The following is a 17124-nucleotide window of genomic DNA, read 5'->3' as shown; positions in this document are numbered from 1 at the left end:
TATACAATATCACCTAGGCAATATTCTTGCTAAAAATGTTTAACCTGAATCTAATCATGAGGAAAGAATCAGACAAATCCAGATTTCACAGGACATATTATGGTCTGTGCTCTTTAAAGTATAAATGTCATAAGAGACACACACACAAATATGAGGACCTATTCTAAATTAAAGCAGCTGAAATGACACGACAGTTAAATGTGATGTGTGAGCCTTGATTGAATCCTGGATCAGGAAAAAATATATATGATGTACATTACTGGGACAGTTGGTGAATTTGAATACAGACAGGGTATTAGATAATACGATCATAGTAATGTTAAATTTCTTGGTGTGTTAACAGTACTGTGGTTTTGTAAGGGAATAGCTTAGTTCTTAGGAGACATATTTAAGGGTCAAATGTCATGATCTCTGTAACTTACTTTCAAATGATTCAGTAAAATAAATGTTAATAAATAAATGGATGTATACATATAAAGTAAATGTGGCAAAATGATAACAATTAGTGAACGTATGTGAAGGGTAAGTGGGTATTCATTGTACTATTCTTTCAACTTCTCTGAAGTTTTCAAGCATTTCAGAATTTTTAAAATATAGATAAAACTGTTTGCTTTAGATATTTAGATTCAGCCCTTTCTCAAGACAAGGTCAGGGTCTTAAGGTCTCTGGAATTCTCTGATTCATTTTAGAACTCCGTTATAATTCTTCAGAAAATTCTAAAGCACATGTTAATGAACACCACCTAGAATGTCAAAACATTTTGTTTAAACCGGTGGAAGAAAGACAAGTGGCAACAATTCTAGATTTCGAAGGAAACCAAAACCCAAAGAAAGGTGGCTTGTCTCCATTTTTGGGTGTGGGGCTTGGTGGCACAACTTCTTCTCTTTCACCATTAGTCCTTCCCTTATAAAGAGCAAGTCACTCATGCACCTGACATCCAGGAACCAGGCTTGGGTATTGGCTAAGCCTCTGTCCATGGATTGAAGAGAAAGCAAAATAAAACAAAATATGGTAAGGGAGATAACCTACAGAGCTACACCTGGAGCTCAGTTCTTCAGGGGCTGATCGTATTTTGTGTGAGACTAATCCTGCCATTTGAAGAGAAAGAGAGCAGGACCGCAGAATCCAGGCAAGGTGGGGATGGGCAGGAATGCTTCTCAAAACTGCCTTTTATGACACCTAGTTGTAGTCATTTATAAGCAGGGGGTTGGCAAAACATTTTTTAAAGATTCATAAAGCAAGTAATTTTAATTTGTCTTAATTTAAAAATTAATATAACGTTTCATAGTATGTTTCAGAGGAGCAAACAGCATCTTGAAATGCAAAAATAATAGGGAGTCACAATGCTGAGAAGAGTAAGAATCACTGGCATTAAGGCACCATAGTGAAATCCTTCATTCATTCATTTATTCATTAAAAATACATTTATTATCTCTACTGAGTAGCCTGCAGCACCCTAGACATTGGAGAATAAACAAAAGTGTAGTAAAGTGTTTAACTGAAAAGGAAGACAGGTATCGTAAAACAATCAGAGACCTTACACAGATGCTCATGGATGTAGCCCATGCAGCCAAGGACCACACCTGGGCTCTACTGACTCAAGGCTGATCCACCTTTATGTGCCATTTTCCCTCTTTGGGACGTACTTAGAGATGTGGGACCATGCTTAATCTGTTGTTCTGGTTTAAACTGCTCCACTGCTTTCTTTTCTAAAGATTAAGCTTCGAGTGCAGCCTCAAGACTCAAGGGAAACAGAATGATTATGAGCCCTCCCACAGAACCCTGGTGCTCAATGGATTTCCTCTAATCAGACAACAATGCACATCACTGCTCCAGATGAACTACCATGAAAAAAGGGTCAATGTGTTCTGTGAAACTCTGTGCATGGGGAAGCTAAGAATGTCTGATGTCCTTGGGATAGTGATGATATTGAGGCGAGGCTAGGAAAAGAGCTGCAATACGTACAAAAATATCCCTTTGACTTTAGTCCCTTGTGGGCTACACACATTTCTACGTGAATCTACTTATTTCCTTCTTACCAGAAGCACCTGCTATTCCTGTCTCCCTGGGAACTTGTGGCCCCCCTCTCGCTATTTGAACAGCCTTGGTCCTGACCTGTGGGCATGTATGTGTGAGGTGTGTGGCCAGGGGGTATGAAAGTGAGGGGAGAGAGGACCTCTTTGTGAGTCAAAAAATAAAATGTTAAAAGGTACTGAATCTGTGATCCTGCCTTACTTACCCTCCTGCTCTTATGAGACCGGTTTCTGCTTTTCTGTCTTCCTGGCTGGGTTGAGAAAAGGTGGTTCTGAGAGAGCTCAAACCTTCTTTCCAACCTTGCACAAGCAGAGTAGACAGAGAGAGATTCTTGCAGAATGTAAGTGACTGTGACAGTACAGGGGCAGCACACAGAGGCACGTGTTCATTATGTATGGCTGGAGAAATTATCTGTCTCCAGGGGGACATGTTTCACTGTGCATTAGCTTCTTGCTGCTTCCTTCTTCCCTATTTCTCTGCCCACTCTATCACTTGTCCTTCTGAGTCTCCCTTCCCACTCCCTGACCCACACCCCCATTCACAGTCCAGCTCTGCCCATCAATGTCTCCATCCATCTTCTCTGCCACGACCCGTCTCCCTCTCCTCTTTGCTCAATCTCACTCTCCTCTTTGCTCAATCTCACTCTTGCTGTCCAGGAGTCGCTTTTCTGTCTCATTTGTCTCTTGTTTTCTCTAGCTCACTTTCTCGCATTCCATCTGTGTTTCCCTCTGTAATACCAGTTTTCTGGGTACCCTGAAGCTAGCAATAACCTTTTCTTGTTACAGTAATGTCCATAAGCAGCACTTGGTTTATTGATTGATTAGTTTTTATTTAAATTCTGTGGAGGAAAGAGAAGGGAATTTTTATAAAGTGAGAGCAGAGAGAAAACATGAAATCAAGCAGAGAGACAACAAAAAGAAGGGGCATCCTGAGAAGATGGGGGTGGGGCTGATATAGGGGGAGGCATCAGAAGGGGTTGAACCCACGGTGTCTAATTTCCTTTCACATAAACTGGTTCAGATCTTCACGGCTGATGACAGCTAAGTCTGGATTATAAAGTGTGAAGTGCCAAGTTAGGCTTGGCACCTGACTCAGAGGCAGAGCTTCAGGGAGAAATGAGTTGGGTTAAATAAACCCAAGAAGCTGACGTGGGTAGAATTTCTGCCTGACCCATTAACAACGGCGAATGGGACATTTTAGAAATGGTTTTTATTGAAATGCTTCAGTGGGGCATAGCCCCGAGAAGCAAGAACTTGGCTGTGAGGCCAGCCCTGGGGTGCACTGTGGGGATGTGGAGAGTCGGCTGATGCAGGGGTGGGGGGCGGCCCGGGTCAGGCAGGAGGTGGCAACAGCTGCTCATCAGAGCAGTTGTGACTGCTGTGTTTGCTCTCTCATCTTGCCCGCTATAATTAAAGCTTTCCCAATACGATTCTGGCTTCCTAAAGGGAAACTAGAATTTAAAAAACAAACAAGAAAAAATACCCCAAAATAGCAGAGATGCTTAGTTGCAATATACATGTTTTATTTTTAAAATAAATTTATTATTATTTAAAAATTTTTTTTTGGCTGCGTTGGGTCTTTGTTGCTGCACGCGGGCTTTCTCTAGTTGCAGCGAGCGGAAGCTATTCTTCGTTGCGGTGCGCGGGCTTCTCATTGAGGTGGCTTCTCTTGTTGTGGAGCACGGGCTCTAGGCACGCGGGCTTCAGTAGTTGTGGCACACAGGCTCAGTAGTTGTGGCGCACGGGTTTAGTTGCTCCGCGGCATGTGGGATCTTCCCGGACCAGGGCTCTAACCCGTGTTTCCTGCATTGGCAGGCGGATTCTTAACCGCCTCAAGGGAAGTCCCTATACATATATTTTAAATCATAAAGCTGTTAATCCTGTCTTGAGGTCACTGCTGCTGGTCAGTTTCAAAGCATCTAATCTACTGCTAGAGCCCTGGCAGGAGGGGGTCTTAACAAAACAATCAAAACTAACAGAAAATGAAATATCTAATTGTATTCACCAAATTAGATACGCTCATGTGAATTCATCACTGACCCAACCATCCTCCTTCTTCTGAGACTAGGGAAATGCTCCCCCAGTTTCCCTCCACCTTTTTTCACCTTACTCCCTTTCCATCCCCCCTCTTGCCTCGCTCCCCTGAGAGTCCACATAGAACCTGTGGACCATAACAAATCAGTTGTTTTATTTCCCCTCAAAGGATGTAACTTTCCATTCCCCAAATGGCTTTGACAGTTTTCTCATTTGCTAGCTGAGGAGGATATCAAGAGACACTGACCTTCTGGTTTTGCCTAAAGAGGGAACACTCAGTAACTATTATGCTTCAGTCCCTGATTTAACTGTGACCTTCCCCCCTCCTCCTCATGTCCTCGCCTACCTTTTCACCTTCCCTCATGAACATTCTACTCACCCCACAGGGCACCGCTGCTCCCTGTAGCCCTCCCTTGCCTGGTTTGGAGATGCTGTAAGGCACATCTGTCTTCAACCCCACAGCATTCCCTGCCAGCAAGAGGAAGCATGGGGCCTCTAGGAGTGTTTTGCTCCCTGTTTAATCAGATTAGTCCCATCACCTACCCTGAGGAGTCACATTTTGGTGTTACTGAGCTATCCGTGGAAGGAGAAATTGTCAGACATCACTGAAAAAGCCCTGGCCCTTGGATGCCTGGGAATTGCAGAGAGAAATTAATCTTCTGGCTATTTAAGGCAATTTCTTTTCCATAATCCTTTGTCAAGAGGACTGCACTGGGAAATTAATCTGATGGGAGTCCCTGAACTGGTACACTCCACTCAACAGCATCTCTCCAGTGCTATGCAGCATCCATCATCCCTGCACAAGCAGAGACACACATCACTGCAAAGCTAACTCCCCACCAGTCCCAGCAGCAAAAAACTGCAATTGCAGAGTGAGCATCACTGGGCCTGGAGACTTGCAGTTTTCCTCTATCTCTGCTCTAATTTCTTTCCAGAAAACCTACCACAGATTGATCTCTTCCATTAAGCCAGTCTTTCTTTTTTTTTGGTACTTGGGCCTCTCACTGTTGTGGCCTCTCCCACTGCGGAGCACAGGGCTTTCCGGACGCGCAGGCTCAGCGGCCATGGCTCACGGGCCCAGCCGCTCTGCGGCATGTGGGATCTTCCCGGATCGGGGCACGAACCCGTGTCTCCTGCATTGACAGGCGGACTCTCAACCACTGCGCCACCAGGGAAGCCCAAGCCAGTCTTTCTTTTATCCAAAATGCAGGAAGGCAGAGAAGCAGGGATATGCCAGAACACAGGACTCTAGGATATGCGGTTTTTGCCTGAACATAAGGACTCAGCCAGTGCAGAACAGGTGTTTACACTGAACAGCTAGACCACTGCAAAGTCAGGTGTGAGATAGCAACAAGGCAAGGGCAGCATTGCTTCATGACTGTCTCTTCTCTCCACACTGAATTTTCTTTCATGGGAAAAGAGCCCAGGGAGTCTCATGCTCTCTGGGGGTCAATGTAAAAGAATTTCAATCTTCAACTCTCTTTTCTTCCTGAAGGTTATTTCCCAGGGCAGTTATTTTCAAATTGTGTTCCTTGGGGTTCCAAGAAGTTCCAGGGAGTATGTGTGGTGGTGGGAGGTGATGTGGGAAGTGGCTGGAGGGGGAAGCTTAATGGTTGAGGCTCTGGATCCTTCAACTCTACTTCAATCTGATTTGATTTCTTTCAGGGGCTTGGATTTCTCCTAAGAGTTCTTTTTTTTTTCTCAAGAGTTCATTTTTTAAAAAGAGTCCCAGGTTTCCCTGGTGGCGCAGTAGTTGAGAATCTGCCTGCCAATGCAGGTGACACGGGTTCGAGCCCTAGTCTGGGAAGATCCTACATGCCGCGGAGCAACTAGGCCCGTGCGCCACAACTACTGAGCCTGTGCTCTAGAGCCCGCGAGCCACAACTACTGAGCCTGCGCACCCCAACTACTGAGCCTGCGCGTCTGGAGCCTGTGCCCCGCAACAGGAGAGGCCGCGACAGTGAAAGGCTCGCGCACCGCGATGAAGGGTGGTCCCCGCTTGCCGCAACTAGAGAAAGCCCTCGCACAGAAACGAAGACCCAACACAGCCAAAAATAAATAAAATTTTAAAAAAAGAGTTCTAATTTTGTAAAAGGTCTGCAAACCACTGTCCTAAGTGAGAGGAAGATGACTGTGTCTCTGCCTCTTGCAGCTAAGCATCTGCCGGCGGCTGTGCAGAAGGGAGCTGTAGCGTGGCTCCTGCCTGCTTTGACTGTAGAGCAGGTCTAGGTCCACGCTGGCAGCTCCTCAGCTCCAGGGGCTCTGGAGGCACCTTTCAGCAAAATGAATCTCCTTAGGCACCAGAGTCATTTGTTTTCCAAACTCCCTTCTCTGGTCTCACTAATTCCCAATTTCCCTGCATTTGACAAATGCAATTAACAAGCCTCCATCAGTTCCTGGCCGACAGCCCTCATCAGTCAATAGGGAGACTGCAGGAGGCTGAAGGGGGAGGGAAGGTGCAAGAAGGGAAGGTTGCTGCAGTATGGGGGAGAAGAGGCTTTACCCCTCTATTTCTGTGGATAACCCTTCCCAGCCCCTTGGCCTCAAAAGACGACACTCCACTGTCACCCTCACCAACCACTTTCTTCCTTCTTGCCAACTAATACAAATCAGTGTTTATGCCCTCCTCTCCCATTTCTTAAGTTTCTCCCATCAACCTCCTCTATCTCCCCTACGTCCTATGTCTTGTCTTTAACAGAAGGCCTTGCCATCTGCTGCCACCATAGCTTGGGAAGCCCCTCAGCGCTGGGTGTGATAAATCAGCCATCTCTGCTCTCAGCAGGGCCTCTTCCCCACCCACACGTTCCAGTGAAAATTCTGTGCCGCTTCCTGCCCAGGAGACTATAAGTCCACCATCATCTCCTTCTGTCTCCCACACTGGCACACGCTGGAGGGCCAGGACAGGGATCACCAGGCTGGTGGTCACTACTGCTTTCACACACACCTCTGTCCTCTCTTTTCCCAGGGTCAAAGGCTTCCCTTCCCAACTGGCTTACCCTCTTCACCTTTCTGCTCTCCATGTAGCATCAGCCTCCCCTTCCCCACCACAGGAGGAGAGCTTTTTTCCTCCGAGCTCGGCCTGGTACAGCCCTGTGCATCTTTCCACCTCATCAACTTTTCATCTCTTTGCAAACAGAATCAGGAAGTCTCTCCCTCCTCCCTCCCTCTCCTTCTCCTTTGTTATTAGCTTCATGAGTGGGGACGTTAATGTATTCACTAGCCGATGTCTTCACACCGCTGTTTCCTGTAATTACAGTCACTTCCCTCCCACTGTCCCGGCTTATTTGACTGTAAAGTGCTTGGAGGAGGGACAGTGTGGAGAAAAGACACAATACAGGCTGAGATCGAGTAGTGTAATGTTAACATCCAAGAAAGTAAAACAAATAATTACCTCTGCAGTAGCTCATTAACAACGAGTAACACATGGAGGTCAATGCACCAGAGATTAAAAAAAAATGATGGATACAATCAGGGACCCCTCCACTAGAGGATGGGGAGCTGTACCCATATTACCAACAACAGTCACCCAAGCAAGGCAAGCAGCCACATCTGCCCTCCTTCAGGGGGTAGATCCACTATATTTGTCATGTAGATCAGCTACATTGTTACTGGAGACTCGGATCCAGCCATCCTCCCGGACATGGTAGAGGTTGACGGAACCTCCTGAGTAGGCATCTCTGTAGGTGGCTTGGTAGATGGCGCGACGGGCCAGATCATAGGCCTCTTCCACCTCCAGGTCATAGGAGTAACCCCTATCCATGACCCCATAAGCATACACAGAGCCAGAACCTACAGAGAAGGTGGCCCCCGAGATCCGGTTTCCTTCACTGTCCACGTAGTAGAGGCCTGGAAAGAGAGATGAGGTTAGTAAGAAAAAAATGATCACCGCTTTTGACATCTGATTCATCCTCCAAGGCAACAGTTCTCCATTCTTGTTGAAAACCAGGGGAGACCAACAGAAATACAAGAAAATAGCACTTCTATAAAATTACTTAAAAAAAAGGTGAAGAAATCAAATTAAATTTTAAGACTTCAGGATTCTACACATACCATCCCATCTTACCTCACATTACAGTAACTGCCTTGTCTGTCTTCTCTGTACAACCAAAAAGCAAGTATAATTCAAATGACTTAGGTTTCAAGCACAGAACTTCAGGCACTGTGAGAGGTAATATTTAAGACAATCCTGGGATTTCCCTGGCGGTCCAGTGGTTAAGACTCTGCACTTCCAATGCAGGGGGTGCAGGTACGATCCCTGGTTGGTGAACTAGGATCCCACAGGCTGTGCAGCCAAAAAATGAAGGAAAAAAAAACCCAAAAAGACAATCCTAACCCTCAGGGTTTAGACTATCTGGAGTGCAAGGCATACGTCACACAGTAGGAGAATAAAGCCTATAATTTTAAATCATATTGTAAAGACCCGCACTGTCCAGTATGGTAGCCACTAGCCACATGTGACTACTAAGCATTTGAAATGAAGCTAGTACCACATGCTAGCTAGTACCACATCATAATAATATTTTGGATCTACTGGGTTAAATAAAATATATTATTACAATTAATTTTCCTTTTTATTTTAAAAAATGTGGCTACTATAACATTTAAAATTACATGTATGGCTCACACTATATTTCTATTGGACAGTGCTGGTACAGTGGTAGGCCAGGTCAATCGCCTATTTTTTTATTTTAATTTTTTAAATTAATTTCTTTTTTTTTTTGGCTGCGCTGAGCGGCTTGTGGGCTCTTAGTTCCCCAAACCCGGGCCCTCGGCAGTGAAAGCGCACAGTCCTAACCACCAGACTGCCAGGGAATTCCCCCAACCACCATTTTTATAAAGTTTTATTGGAACATAGCCACAGCCATTTGTGTATATATTGTCTATGACTACTTTTTTGCTAAAACAATGGAGCTATGTAGTTGAGACAAAGATCATATAGCCTACAAGCCTAGAATATTTACTTATATTTGGCCCTTTATGAAAAAGTTAGCCAACCTCTAGTATAAACAAAAGTTTAGACAAAGATGTAGTAAAATTTTTATCATTTCCATCTGCCCACTGGGCCTCTCCAGCTGGATGCCTTTGTCACCAAATTCATATTTAAATTTCCTGTCCTCAAATACTTTTAGTGGTTCTCCATTACCTACCAAACTCATCCGTCTTCTGCCCCACCAATCCTGCTGTATTTTCAAATTCTGTCAATGCATCACTAATATTTTTCCTATTTCAGTGGTTCTCAACACTCACTATGCATCAGAATCCTCTAAGGAATTTTATTTATTTTTTTTTTTTGCCACAACAAGCATCTTGCAGGATCTTAGTTTCTGGATCAGGGATCAAACCCAGGGCCCCGGCTGTGAAAGTGCTAAGTCCTAGCCAATGGACAACCAGGGAATTCCCAGGAAGTTTTTAAAAAAGATGCCTAGGACTTACCCCAGGTATTCTTTTTCAATTGGTCTGGGTGGGGGACAAGCATGGATCTAGATTCTTAAGTTCTTCAGGTGATTATGATACAAGCCAGGTTGAAAAGCACTGCCCTTATCAGTTTTCAGGTTCCAATGGTTCTAACATGGAGCCCCTCCTCAAGTCCCATTGCCACTACCTTGCCTAGCAGCTCACCATCTGGTTCCAATTGCTTCACAATTAAACTAGACTTTAGTTCCAATTAAATTAGATGTCCAGTTACTTCCCCCAAAATCTCATGCTTCTTCCCTGTCTTCTTTTGTTCATTGTTTCCTTTCTCTCATTTTCACATCCAGGAAAATGAGTCCGCCTCAATTCCTCCCATCAGAAGCAATCCCCCCACCCCCCAAATTCCTTCAACATTTTATTGGTTCTCTTTAAAGTGGCATTCATCTCATTCAGCCTTGCATTAAGTAATCTGTGACCCTTTCTCAGTCAGCTTGAGGCCGAGGGCTGACTCATCCTGAATGGGACAGCTTGTCAGGAAGGCTTCTTGAGATGGTACAATTTAGGTTATGCTATGACTTCCTGGGTTTTCCTTGCTAGCCAGTTTCTGTACTCTCTTACATTGTTTTCCACCACCTGGGACCAATCCAATAGCTAAGGGTTCAAAACAACATTTCTGAAATGCTACCCTAGACCACACAAGATGTATGGAACTCTTCTTTCACACTTTTCAAAGAGAAAAGTGCTTCAATTTCCAAAGTAACAAACTGAGCTCCTCTATCACATGCACTTTTAAATCTCTCCTCATTCATCCTCTATTTCTTTTTTCTTTTTTTTTTTTTTTTGCGGTAGGCGGGCCTCTCACTGTTGTGGCCTCTCCCGTTGCGGAGCACAGGCTCCGGATGCGCAGGCTCAGCGGCCATGGCTCACGGGCCTAGCCGCTCCGCGGCATATGGGATCTTCCCAGACCGGGGCACGAACCTGTGTCCCCTGCATCGGCAGGCAGACTCAACCACCGCGCCACCAGGGAAGCCCATTTCATCCTCTATTGAGTAATGAACTAATATTCTCCAAAGCAAATGAAAAAGTGGTGGGTATGCTACAGTTGTTCAAAAGAGGAAAACTAGGCATTTAGAAAGCAGGTAAATGAGGGAATTCCCTGGTGGTCCAGTGGTTAGGACTCAGTGCTTTCACTGGTCAGGAATCCCTGACAGTTCAATTTCTAGTCAAGGAATCCCGCAAGCCGTGCAGTCAAAAAAAAAAAAAAAAAAAAAAGGAGTGGGGGGCAGGTAAATGAATGAAGCAAGACCAATAGGAGGAAAGAGTAACTATTTTCAAGCACCAAAGGGGAAAATTAAACAGAAAGTGACTAGCTGTATCCCAGCTTGACTAAAGGGACAGTCACAATTGGCTGAAAAAGAACTGATATCAGATACCAGACTGAATTTCCTGGCAAGGTTTTTATATACCAGAAGGAAAAATAGGCTAAGGAATTTCTTTTCAGAGATGACAACAGGACCTAGGTGATTATATCAAGCAAAGAAAGGAGATGAGCCCCAAAGGGCCCCCCTTCTAGGCCAAAGACTCTTCAGGAAAAAAGGGAAGAGAAATGACTAACTTTTGAGTAGGTACTTAGTGTCGCTGTCCAATATGGAAGGCACCAGCGACATGTCGCTGTGAGCACCTGAAATGGGGCTAATGACACATGCCGAAATGATAATAGTTATTTTGGATTAAGAGAACTGTTAAAATTAATTTCACCCATTTCTTTTCACTTTTTAAATACATCCATTAGAAAATGTAAAATTACATGTGCGGCTCACATTGTATTTCTATCAGATGGCACTGACTAGAGTTTTTATGTCTATTAGCCGATTTAATTCTTAAATACAACTCTTTGCAGGTCTTATCATTTTACAGGAAAGGCCAGAAGGAAACACATTATGTGTCAGACACTACATGCTTGACATGTATTACCTCATGGAACCTATGTAACAGATGATGAAACAGTCTGAGAAAATAAGCAACCTGCCCAAGGTCACATGGGTGGTCAGTGACACAGCTGATCTACTTCCCTGCCCCTTCCTGCACTACAGCCCTTCCTTGAACAAACAGACGAAAGGACTGAGAACTAACCAACACATCCCCAGCACTGACATAAGCTCTTCTATTCATCTGTTCATCCAACCCCTCTTCTCTGTAGTGCCAGCCCAAGAATCACATGGTTGCAGCTTAACTCACCAGGGCCTCTCTTATCCCAGCCACAGATCATGGTGCCCATGGACAGCCCCATGCCTTTATACTGATACACCATGTTGGCAAGCAGCTTGGAGGCAGCTGCTACCGAGATGCGTTCCTTGTTTCGAAGCTCATAGATTCGACACTGCCGAGCCAACAGCCGCTCCCAAAAGCTGCAATCCGCTGCACCCCCAGCCATGGTACCCAGCAGGTAGGGGTTGATCTCTATCACCTTCTTTACTGTCTGGGAGGCAATGTAGGCACCTGCTGTGGCCCGGGAGTCTGCTGCAACAATGACTCCATGGCGAAACTGTTAAGATCAGAGGAAACACAAAACAGGCCACATGAGACCACAAAAACATCATCTTTGACATTTCTTTATGCATCAGTGCAAACCCAGAACATCTCTGTCTCTGCCGTTTTATACTTCACAACATACTTTCCCTCATATTAATGTCACTAGAGCTTCACAACAATCCCTTGACATGGGATTACCTTCAGTATTACCTTCACTTGATGGCTGAGGAATGAGATCGAACGACTTACCCTAGATCATACAGCCAGTTATTGCAAAGCTGGGCCAAGAATCCCAACTGTCTGGCTCCTAGTACAGTGCTTCCTCCCACCAATCTTCCTCCTCAAACCATAACGTTTCGGTAACCCTGGCCTATCGGGGCTTCTCAGTTTCTAAAACCTTTGGTGGTTCCAACAGCCTTCCCTCTGCCAGTGTTCACTGCTGCTGCGGCCTTTCCTGGACAGGAGCACCCTGGGGTCGCCTAGGTATCAACCCAAGCGGCCTCGGGCTCCTTCTCCCATTTACCACACGCCCCGCCCTTCCAGCCCCATCGCCCCCCACTCCGGCCAGAGCGAGAACCGAGGCCTCTCGGGGCAGTGACACAGCAAAACCGCCGGGGTTGGGGTGAGAGGTCCGAGCCTCCGTCTGGGTTTCGTGGCCGCGACCACCGCGGGTTCCGGACCAGCTGGGAGGTCGGGAAGGGCGCGGGCGCACGGAACTGAGCCCGGCGCGACGGCTGGGTCCGCACCTTGAAGGCCAGGGTGGTAGTTCCATGAAGCATTTCGATTCTCGGCTCCTCTGGGACACCCCAGCTGGGCGCGACCAGGCTCAGCCCATCGCTGGGACTCCCTGGACCCAGGTCCAGCAGATCCGCACGACCCCCGAGCCCGAAAAACCCGCGCCGGTTCACGGGTAGCGGCCTCTCCAACACGCTGGCCAGCGCCATGTCTAGTAAGGGCAAAGGGAACTGCCTGCCAGAACGCCTAGCAAAGAGCGGCCGGGCAACGCCTCGTCGTCACAGCTTCACTTCCTATTAAATCTATCACAGGGAGCAACCATTTTAACTCCTGGCAACCACGCCTCCAAACACAAGAGCCAGACGCGAGTGATTATTTTCACCGAGGAGGAAAAAATAAATGGCTTCACTCCCCTTAAATTACAAAGAGATGTGGCTGCCATCTTGACTTTGGTCACGTAAACAACACGGGATTAGATTAACCTCAAATTCATAGGAAGCAATCGCAAACGTCCAGGTTGAGGGACGGAAGTGGGGCCGGCCATCTTTCAGAAGGGCGTGACTGGATGAAATCCTGTTCTAAACGGTAGCGGTAAATCAGCCCCGCGCCGCCCCGCCCCGCCCGGTGTCCTAGCAACACTTACATCACTACTGCTTCAGCAGTCTGTTAACGCGACTGAAGTTGCCATTTTGTGTAAGGGCACTCTCTAATACTGGGTAAAATAATGATCTACGCTGAGGCCATTTTCCTATGAAGTTAGTAAAACCGCAGTAGTTTGTGCTAAAAAGCGCAACAAAATAAGAGCGCTATACCGCTTGTTGTTTGATAACATCAATCGCCACGCTACCCACGTTCTCTAACAGTAACCAGTTTTTAAGATTCAGCATTGTCTTTACTCTCACCCTCTGGTGGAAATTCTATTGAGTAATGAATTGACCAAAAGGCAGAAGAATAAAGAAGGAAAAGCAAAGGGCCCAGTTAATCCACAGACTGGGTTCGCAATTCAGCTCCTGAATAACTGAGTCAATAGTAATTTACCATTTCAGAGCCCGGAGGAGAGTTGAGGCTCCATAAAGATGTACAGAGAGGTTTTCTGACTTAAGCTAGCTAAGACAAGCTCTTGTTCAGGAATGTGCTGTATTTCATTGTTTCTTCCTCTCTTCACCCACCTTCATTTTTCAGCCCTTTTGGGAACCATAACAAGCAAGGAAGTGGGCAAGTGTATGAAATGTTGCCTCCTGCTTTATGGTTCTATGAAGACAGCATCTGCCCTTCCTTGTTGGATTCCAGCAGCAACATCCATCAATATCTAAATTCCTGGGCTTCCCTGGTGGCGCAGTGGTTGAGAATCCGCCTGCCAATGCAGGGGACACGAGTTCGATCCCTGGTCCGGGAAGATCCCACATGCCGTGGAGCAGCTGAGCACATGCACCACAACTACTGAGGCTGTGCTCTAGAGCCCGTGAGCCACAACTACTGAGCCCGTGTGCCGCAACTACTGAAGCACATGCCTAGAGCCTGTGCTCCGCAACAAGAGAAGCCACCACAATGAGAAGCCCGTGCACCACAACGAAGGGTGGCCCCCGCTCACCGCAACTAGAGAAAGCCTGTGTGCAGCAACGAACACTCAACACAGCCAAAAATAAATTTATTAAAAAAAATACATATATATATATATATAAATTCCTCTTTCCTCTGATGCCCAACTCAGCCCCTCCTCCTCCCAACAGACTCTGAGAGTGTTGTATTTTTAATGCTGAAATTTGGCAACTCTTTCCAAACCCAACCATCAGAATGTAATGAAGCAGAAGATCTTTCTGTGGCTCTCACACTTGGATGGTGTGGAAAATGCAGAGTGCCTCTGTTTACTGAGCATGTATTATTTTGCAGTCACTCCTGCAATGCAACTAATCCTCCTGACTTCTCTCAGTGGTTCTTTCCCTCTGCCACTAATGCTGTCTGCCTCTCTTAAGGCACTTTCACATTTTACCTGGTTATAAATATACATTTATCTCCCACTGGATTGTGAGCTTTTAAAGACAGGCATTTCTCGGGAATTCCCTGGCGGTCCAGTGGTTAGGACTCCACACTTTCAGCGCCAGGGCCTCAGGTTCAATCCCTGGTCAGGGAAATAAGATCCCACAAGCTGCACGGCATGGCCAAAAAAACCCAACAACTGTAAAGACAGGCATTTCTCTATTATTTATCTCTGTGCCCGCTGTGTGCTTAATACACGTTTGCAAAATGAACACATGAAAGAATGACAATAATGTTCTTCCAGTCACAGAGGCTTGAAGCCCTGGCTCATCTTGACAACTCCCCTTCCTTTACTCCACGTCCACTAGGTTGCCAAGTCCTGTTCATTCTCCCTCTACAGTGCTTCTTACATTCTTTTTCATTGCAACTGATACCGCCTTTGGCTTCTTATCTCCTCACTCCTGAATTACTGAAATATTCTCCTGATTTTTCTGGGTACAAACTATATCTCTAATTTATTCTGCGCAGCACCAGATTGATTTTCCTGAAACATCTTGATCTTATCATTTGCCTGCTTAAAAATGGTCTGTAAGGTTCAGCTCCTCAGCATGCATTCAAGGCCTTCCATAATCTGTTCCCAATTTACCTTACATTAGTTCTCTGCTCCAAGGTCCCACTCAGGGAGACCTCAAAGAGGAGAGGTACAAATGATTAGTGCTGCTGTTGGTGGGAATATAAATTGGTGCAGTCACTATGGAGAATAGTATGGAATTTCCTCAAAAAAAAAATTAAAAATAGAACTACCATATGACCTAGTAATCCCATGTCTGGGTATTTATCCAAAGGAAATGAAATCATTATCTCGTAGAGATAGCTGCACCCCAATGTTCATTGCAGCATTATTCACAACTGCCAAGATGTGGAAACAATATCCATCATCAATGGATGAACGCGTAAAGTGTTATATATGTGGTGGAACATTATTCAGCCATAAAAAAGAAGGAAATCCTGCCATCTGTGACAACTTGGATGAAACCTGAGGGCATTATTGCCAAGTGCAAGAAGTCAGATGGAGAAAAACAAATACTGTATGATCTTACTTATATGTAGAGTATAACAAAGCCAAACTTTTAGAAACAGATAGTAGATTGGTGGTTGCCAGAGGCTCAGGGTTGGAGAAAATGAGATGTTGGTCAAAAGTGTACAAACTTCCAGTCATAAGAGGAATAAGTTCTGGGAATCTAATGTACAGCATGGCAACTATAGTTAACAATACTCTTGTATACTTGAAAGTTGCCAAGAGAGTAGATCTTAAATGTTCTTATCATAACAACAACAAAAATGGTAATCAAGTAAGGTGAAGGATTTAACTTACCTTATGGTGTAAACATTTTGCAATACACAGACACACACACAGAGGTATCAAATCATCATATTGTACACCTTAAACTTATGCAATGCTATACGTCCATTGTATCTCAATAAAGCAGGGGTTGGGGGAAGAAAGCAATGATAAGTGCTGTAGTTCAGAGGTGAGAGAGTTTGGTATAGATTGGGGTGAGGTTGGGGGTCCAGGAAGGCTTTGCCAAGGAAGTCTGGATCATTTCCTTAAATATCACTTAGATCCCCTTTCTTCTCAAACTCACAGTCTCTCCTCTCTCGCCCCGGATCTGGGAAGTATTTTCAGAATAGGTGGTACTTAAGCCAGACTTGGAAAGATAGGATTCAAAAAGATGAAGGGGAGGTGGGAGATGTGTTAGGAATTGCGTGAAAAGAGGTTGTGGTGGATGGATTAGGATTGGACCACAGTGGGCCTTAAATGCCAGCCTAGGGTGGACAACAGGAAAGCCCGGCATCCCAACCACTAGGCCACCAGGGAACGCCCATGGCAATCTCTTCTGACTGTGCCATTGCACTGACTTGTCTCCACCTTTCCCTAGGCTGGCAGCCCTTTCAGGGCAGGGGCAGGGCCTTATTTATCTTTGTGCGCCCAGTGCCCTCCATAGGAAAACCCAGAGGAACCCAGCTCTGCTCCTTCCACTGGTGCTCCCTTTCCTTTTCAGTTTCCCAGCCACCACCCAACTCCAGGTGCTTGGAGGATGACAGACAGGAGACTCCTTGGATGACGCTCGGGTGTGTCATGGGCAGCGTCTCCCCAGCGCTGGAGACTCTACTGGCCTCGCTCTGTCTCCCCTCAGCAGTCCTCTGAGGGAGAGGGCGCTGCTCCATCAGCCAATCCCAAAGCCTGGTTTGGGGTTAGGGAGAAGGGAAGCCACGGATCACACGCCTTCCCAGCTGGTTCTGGCCGCAGCCCAGCTCCTCCTTGCTCTCTCTCTTCCTCCGCCTGACCCAGCTCACAAATCCCTGCTTTGTTCCTTCCAACCTTCGCTGGACCCCAGGG

At 45.9% G+C, this 17124-nt stretch overlaps 1 protein-coding gene across 1 annotated transcript; it reads right to left on the bottom strand.

Moving 5' to 3' along the window:
• Positions 1 to 7406: 7406 nt before the first annotated feature.
• Positions 7407 to 12984, bottom strand: PSMB5 (proteasome 20S subunit beta 5). The gene is made up of 3 exons (XM_060004850.1): positions 12758 to 12984; positions 11718 to 12024; positions 7407 to 7913 (listed from the first exon to the last, which is right to left on the bottom strand). The coding sequence occupies exons 1-3, from the start codon at positions 12953 to 12955 to the stop codon at positions 7627 to 7629; spliced, it is 792 nt and encodes a 263-aa protein (XP_059860833.1). The 5' UTR covers positions 12956 to 12984; the 3' UTR covers positions 7407 to 7626.
• Positions 12985 to 17124: the final 4140 nt, after the last annotated feature.

Source organism: Delphinus delphis, chromosome 2 (assembly GCF_949987515.2).
Source record: "Delphinus delphis chromosome 2, mDelDel1.2, whole genome shotgun sequence".
NCBI lineage: Eukaryota > Metazoa > Chordata > Mammalia > Artiodactyla > Delphinidae > Delphinus > Delphinus delphis.
The sequence above is the reverse complement of the archived record's forward strand: the minus strand, read 5'-3'. Positions and strand labels throughout refer to the sequence as shown.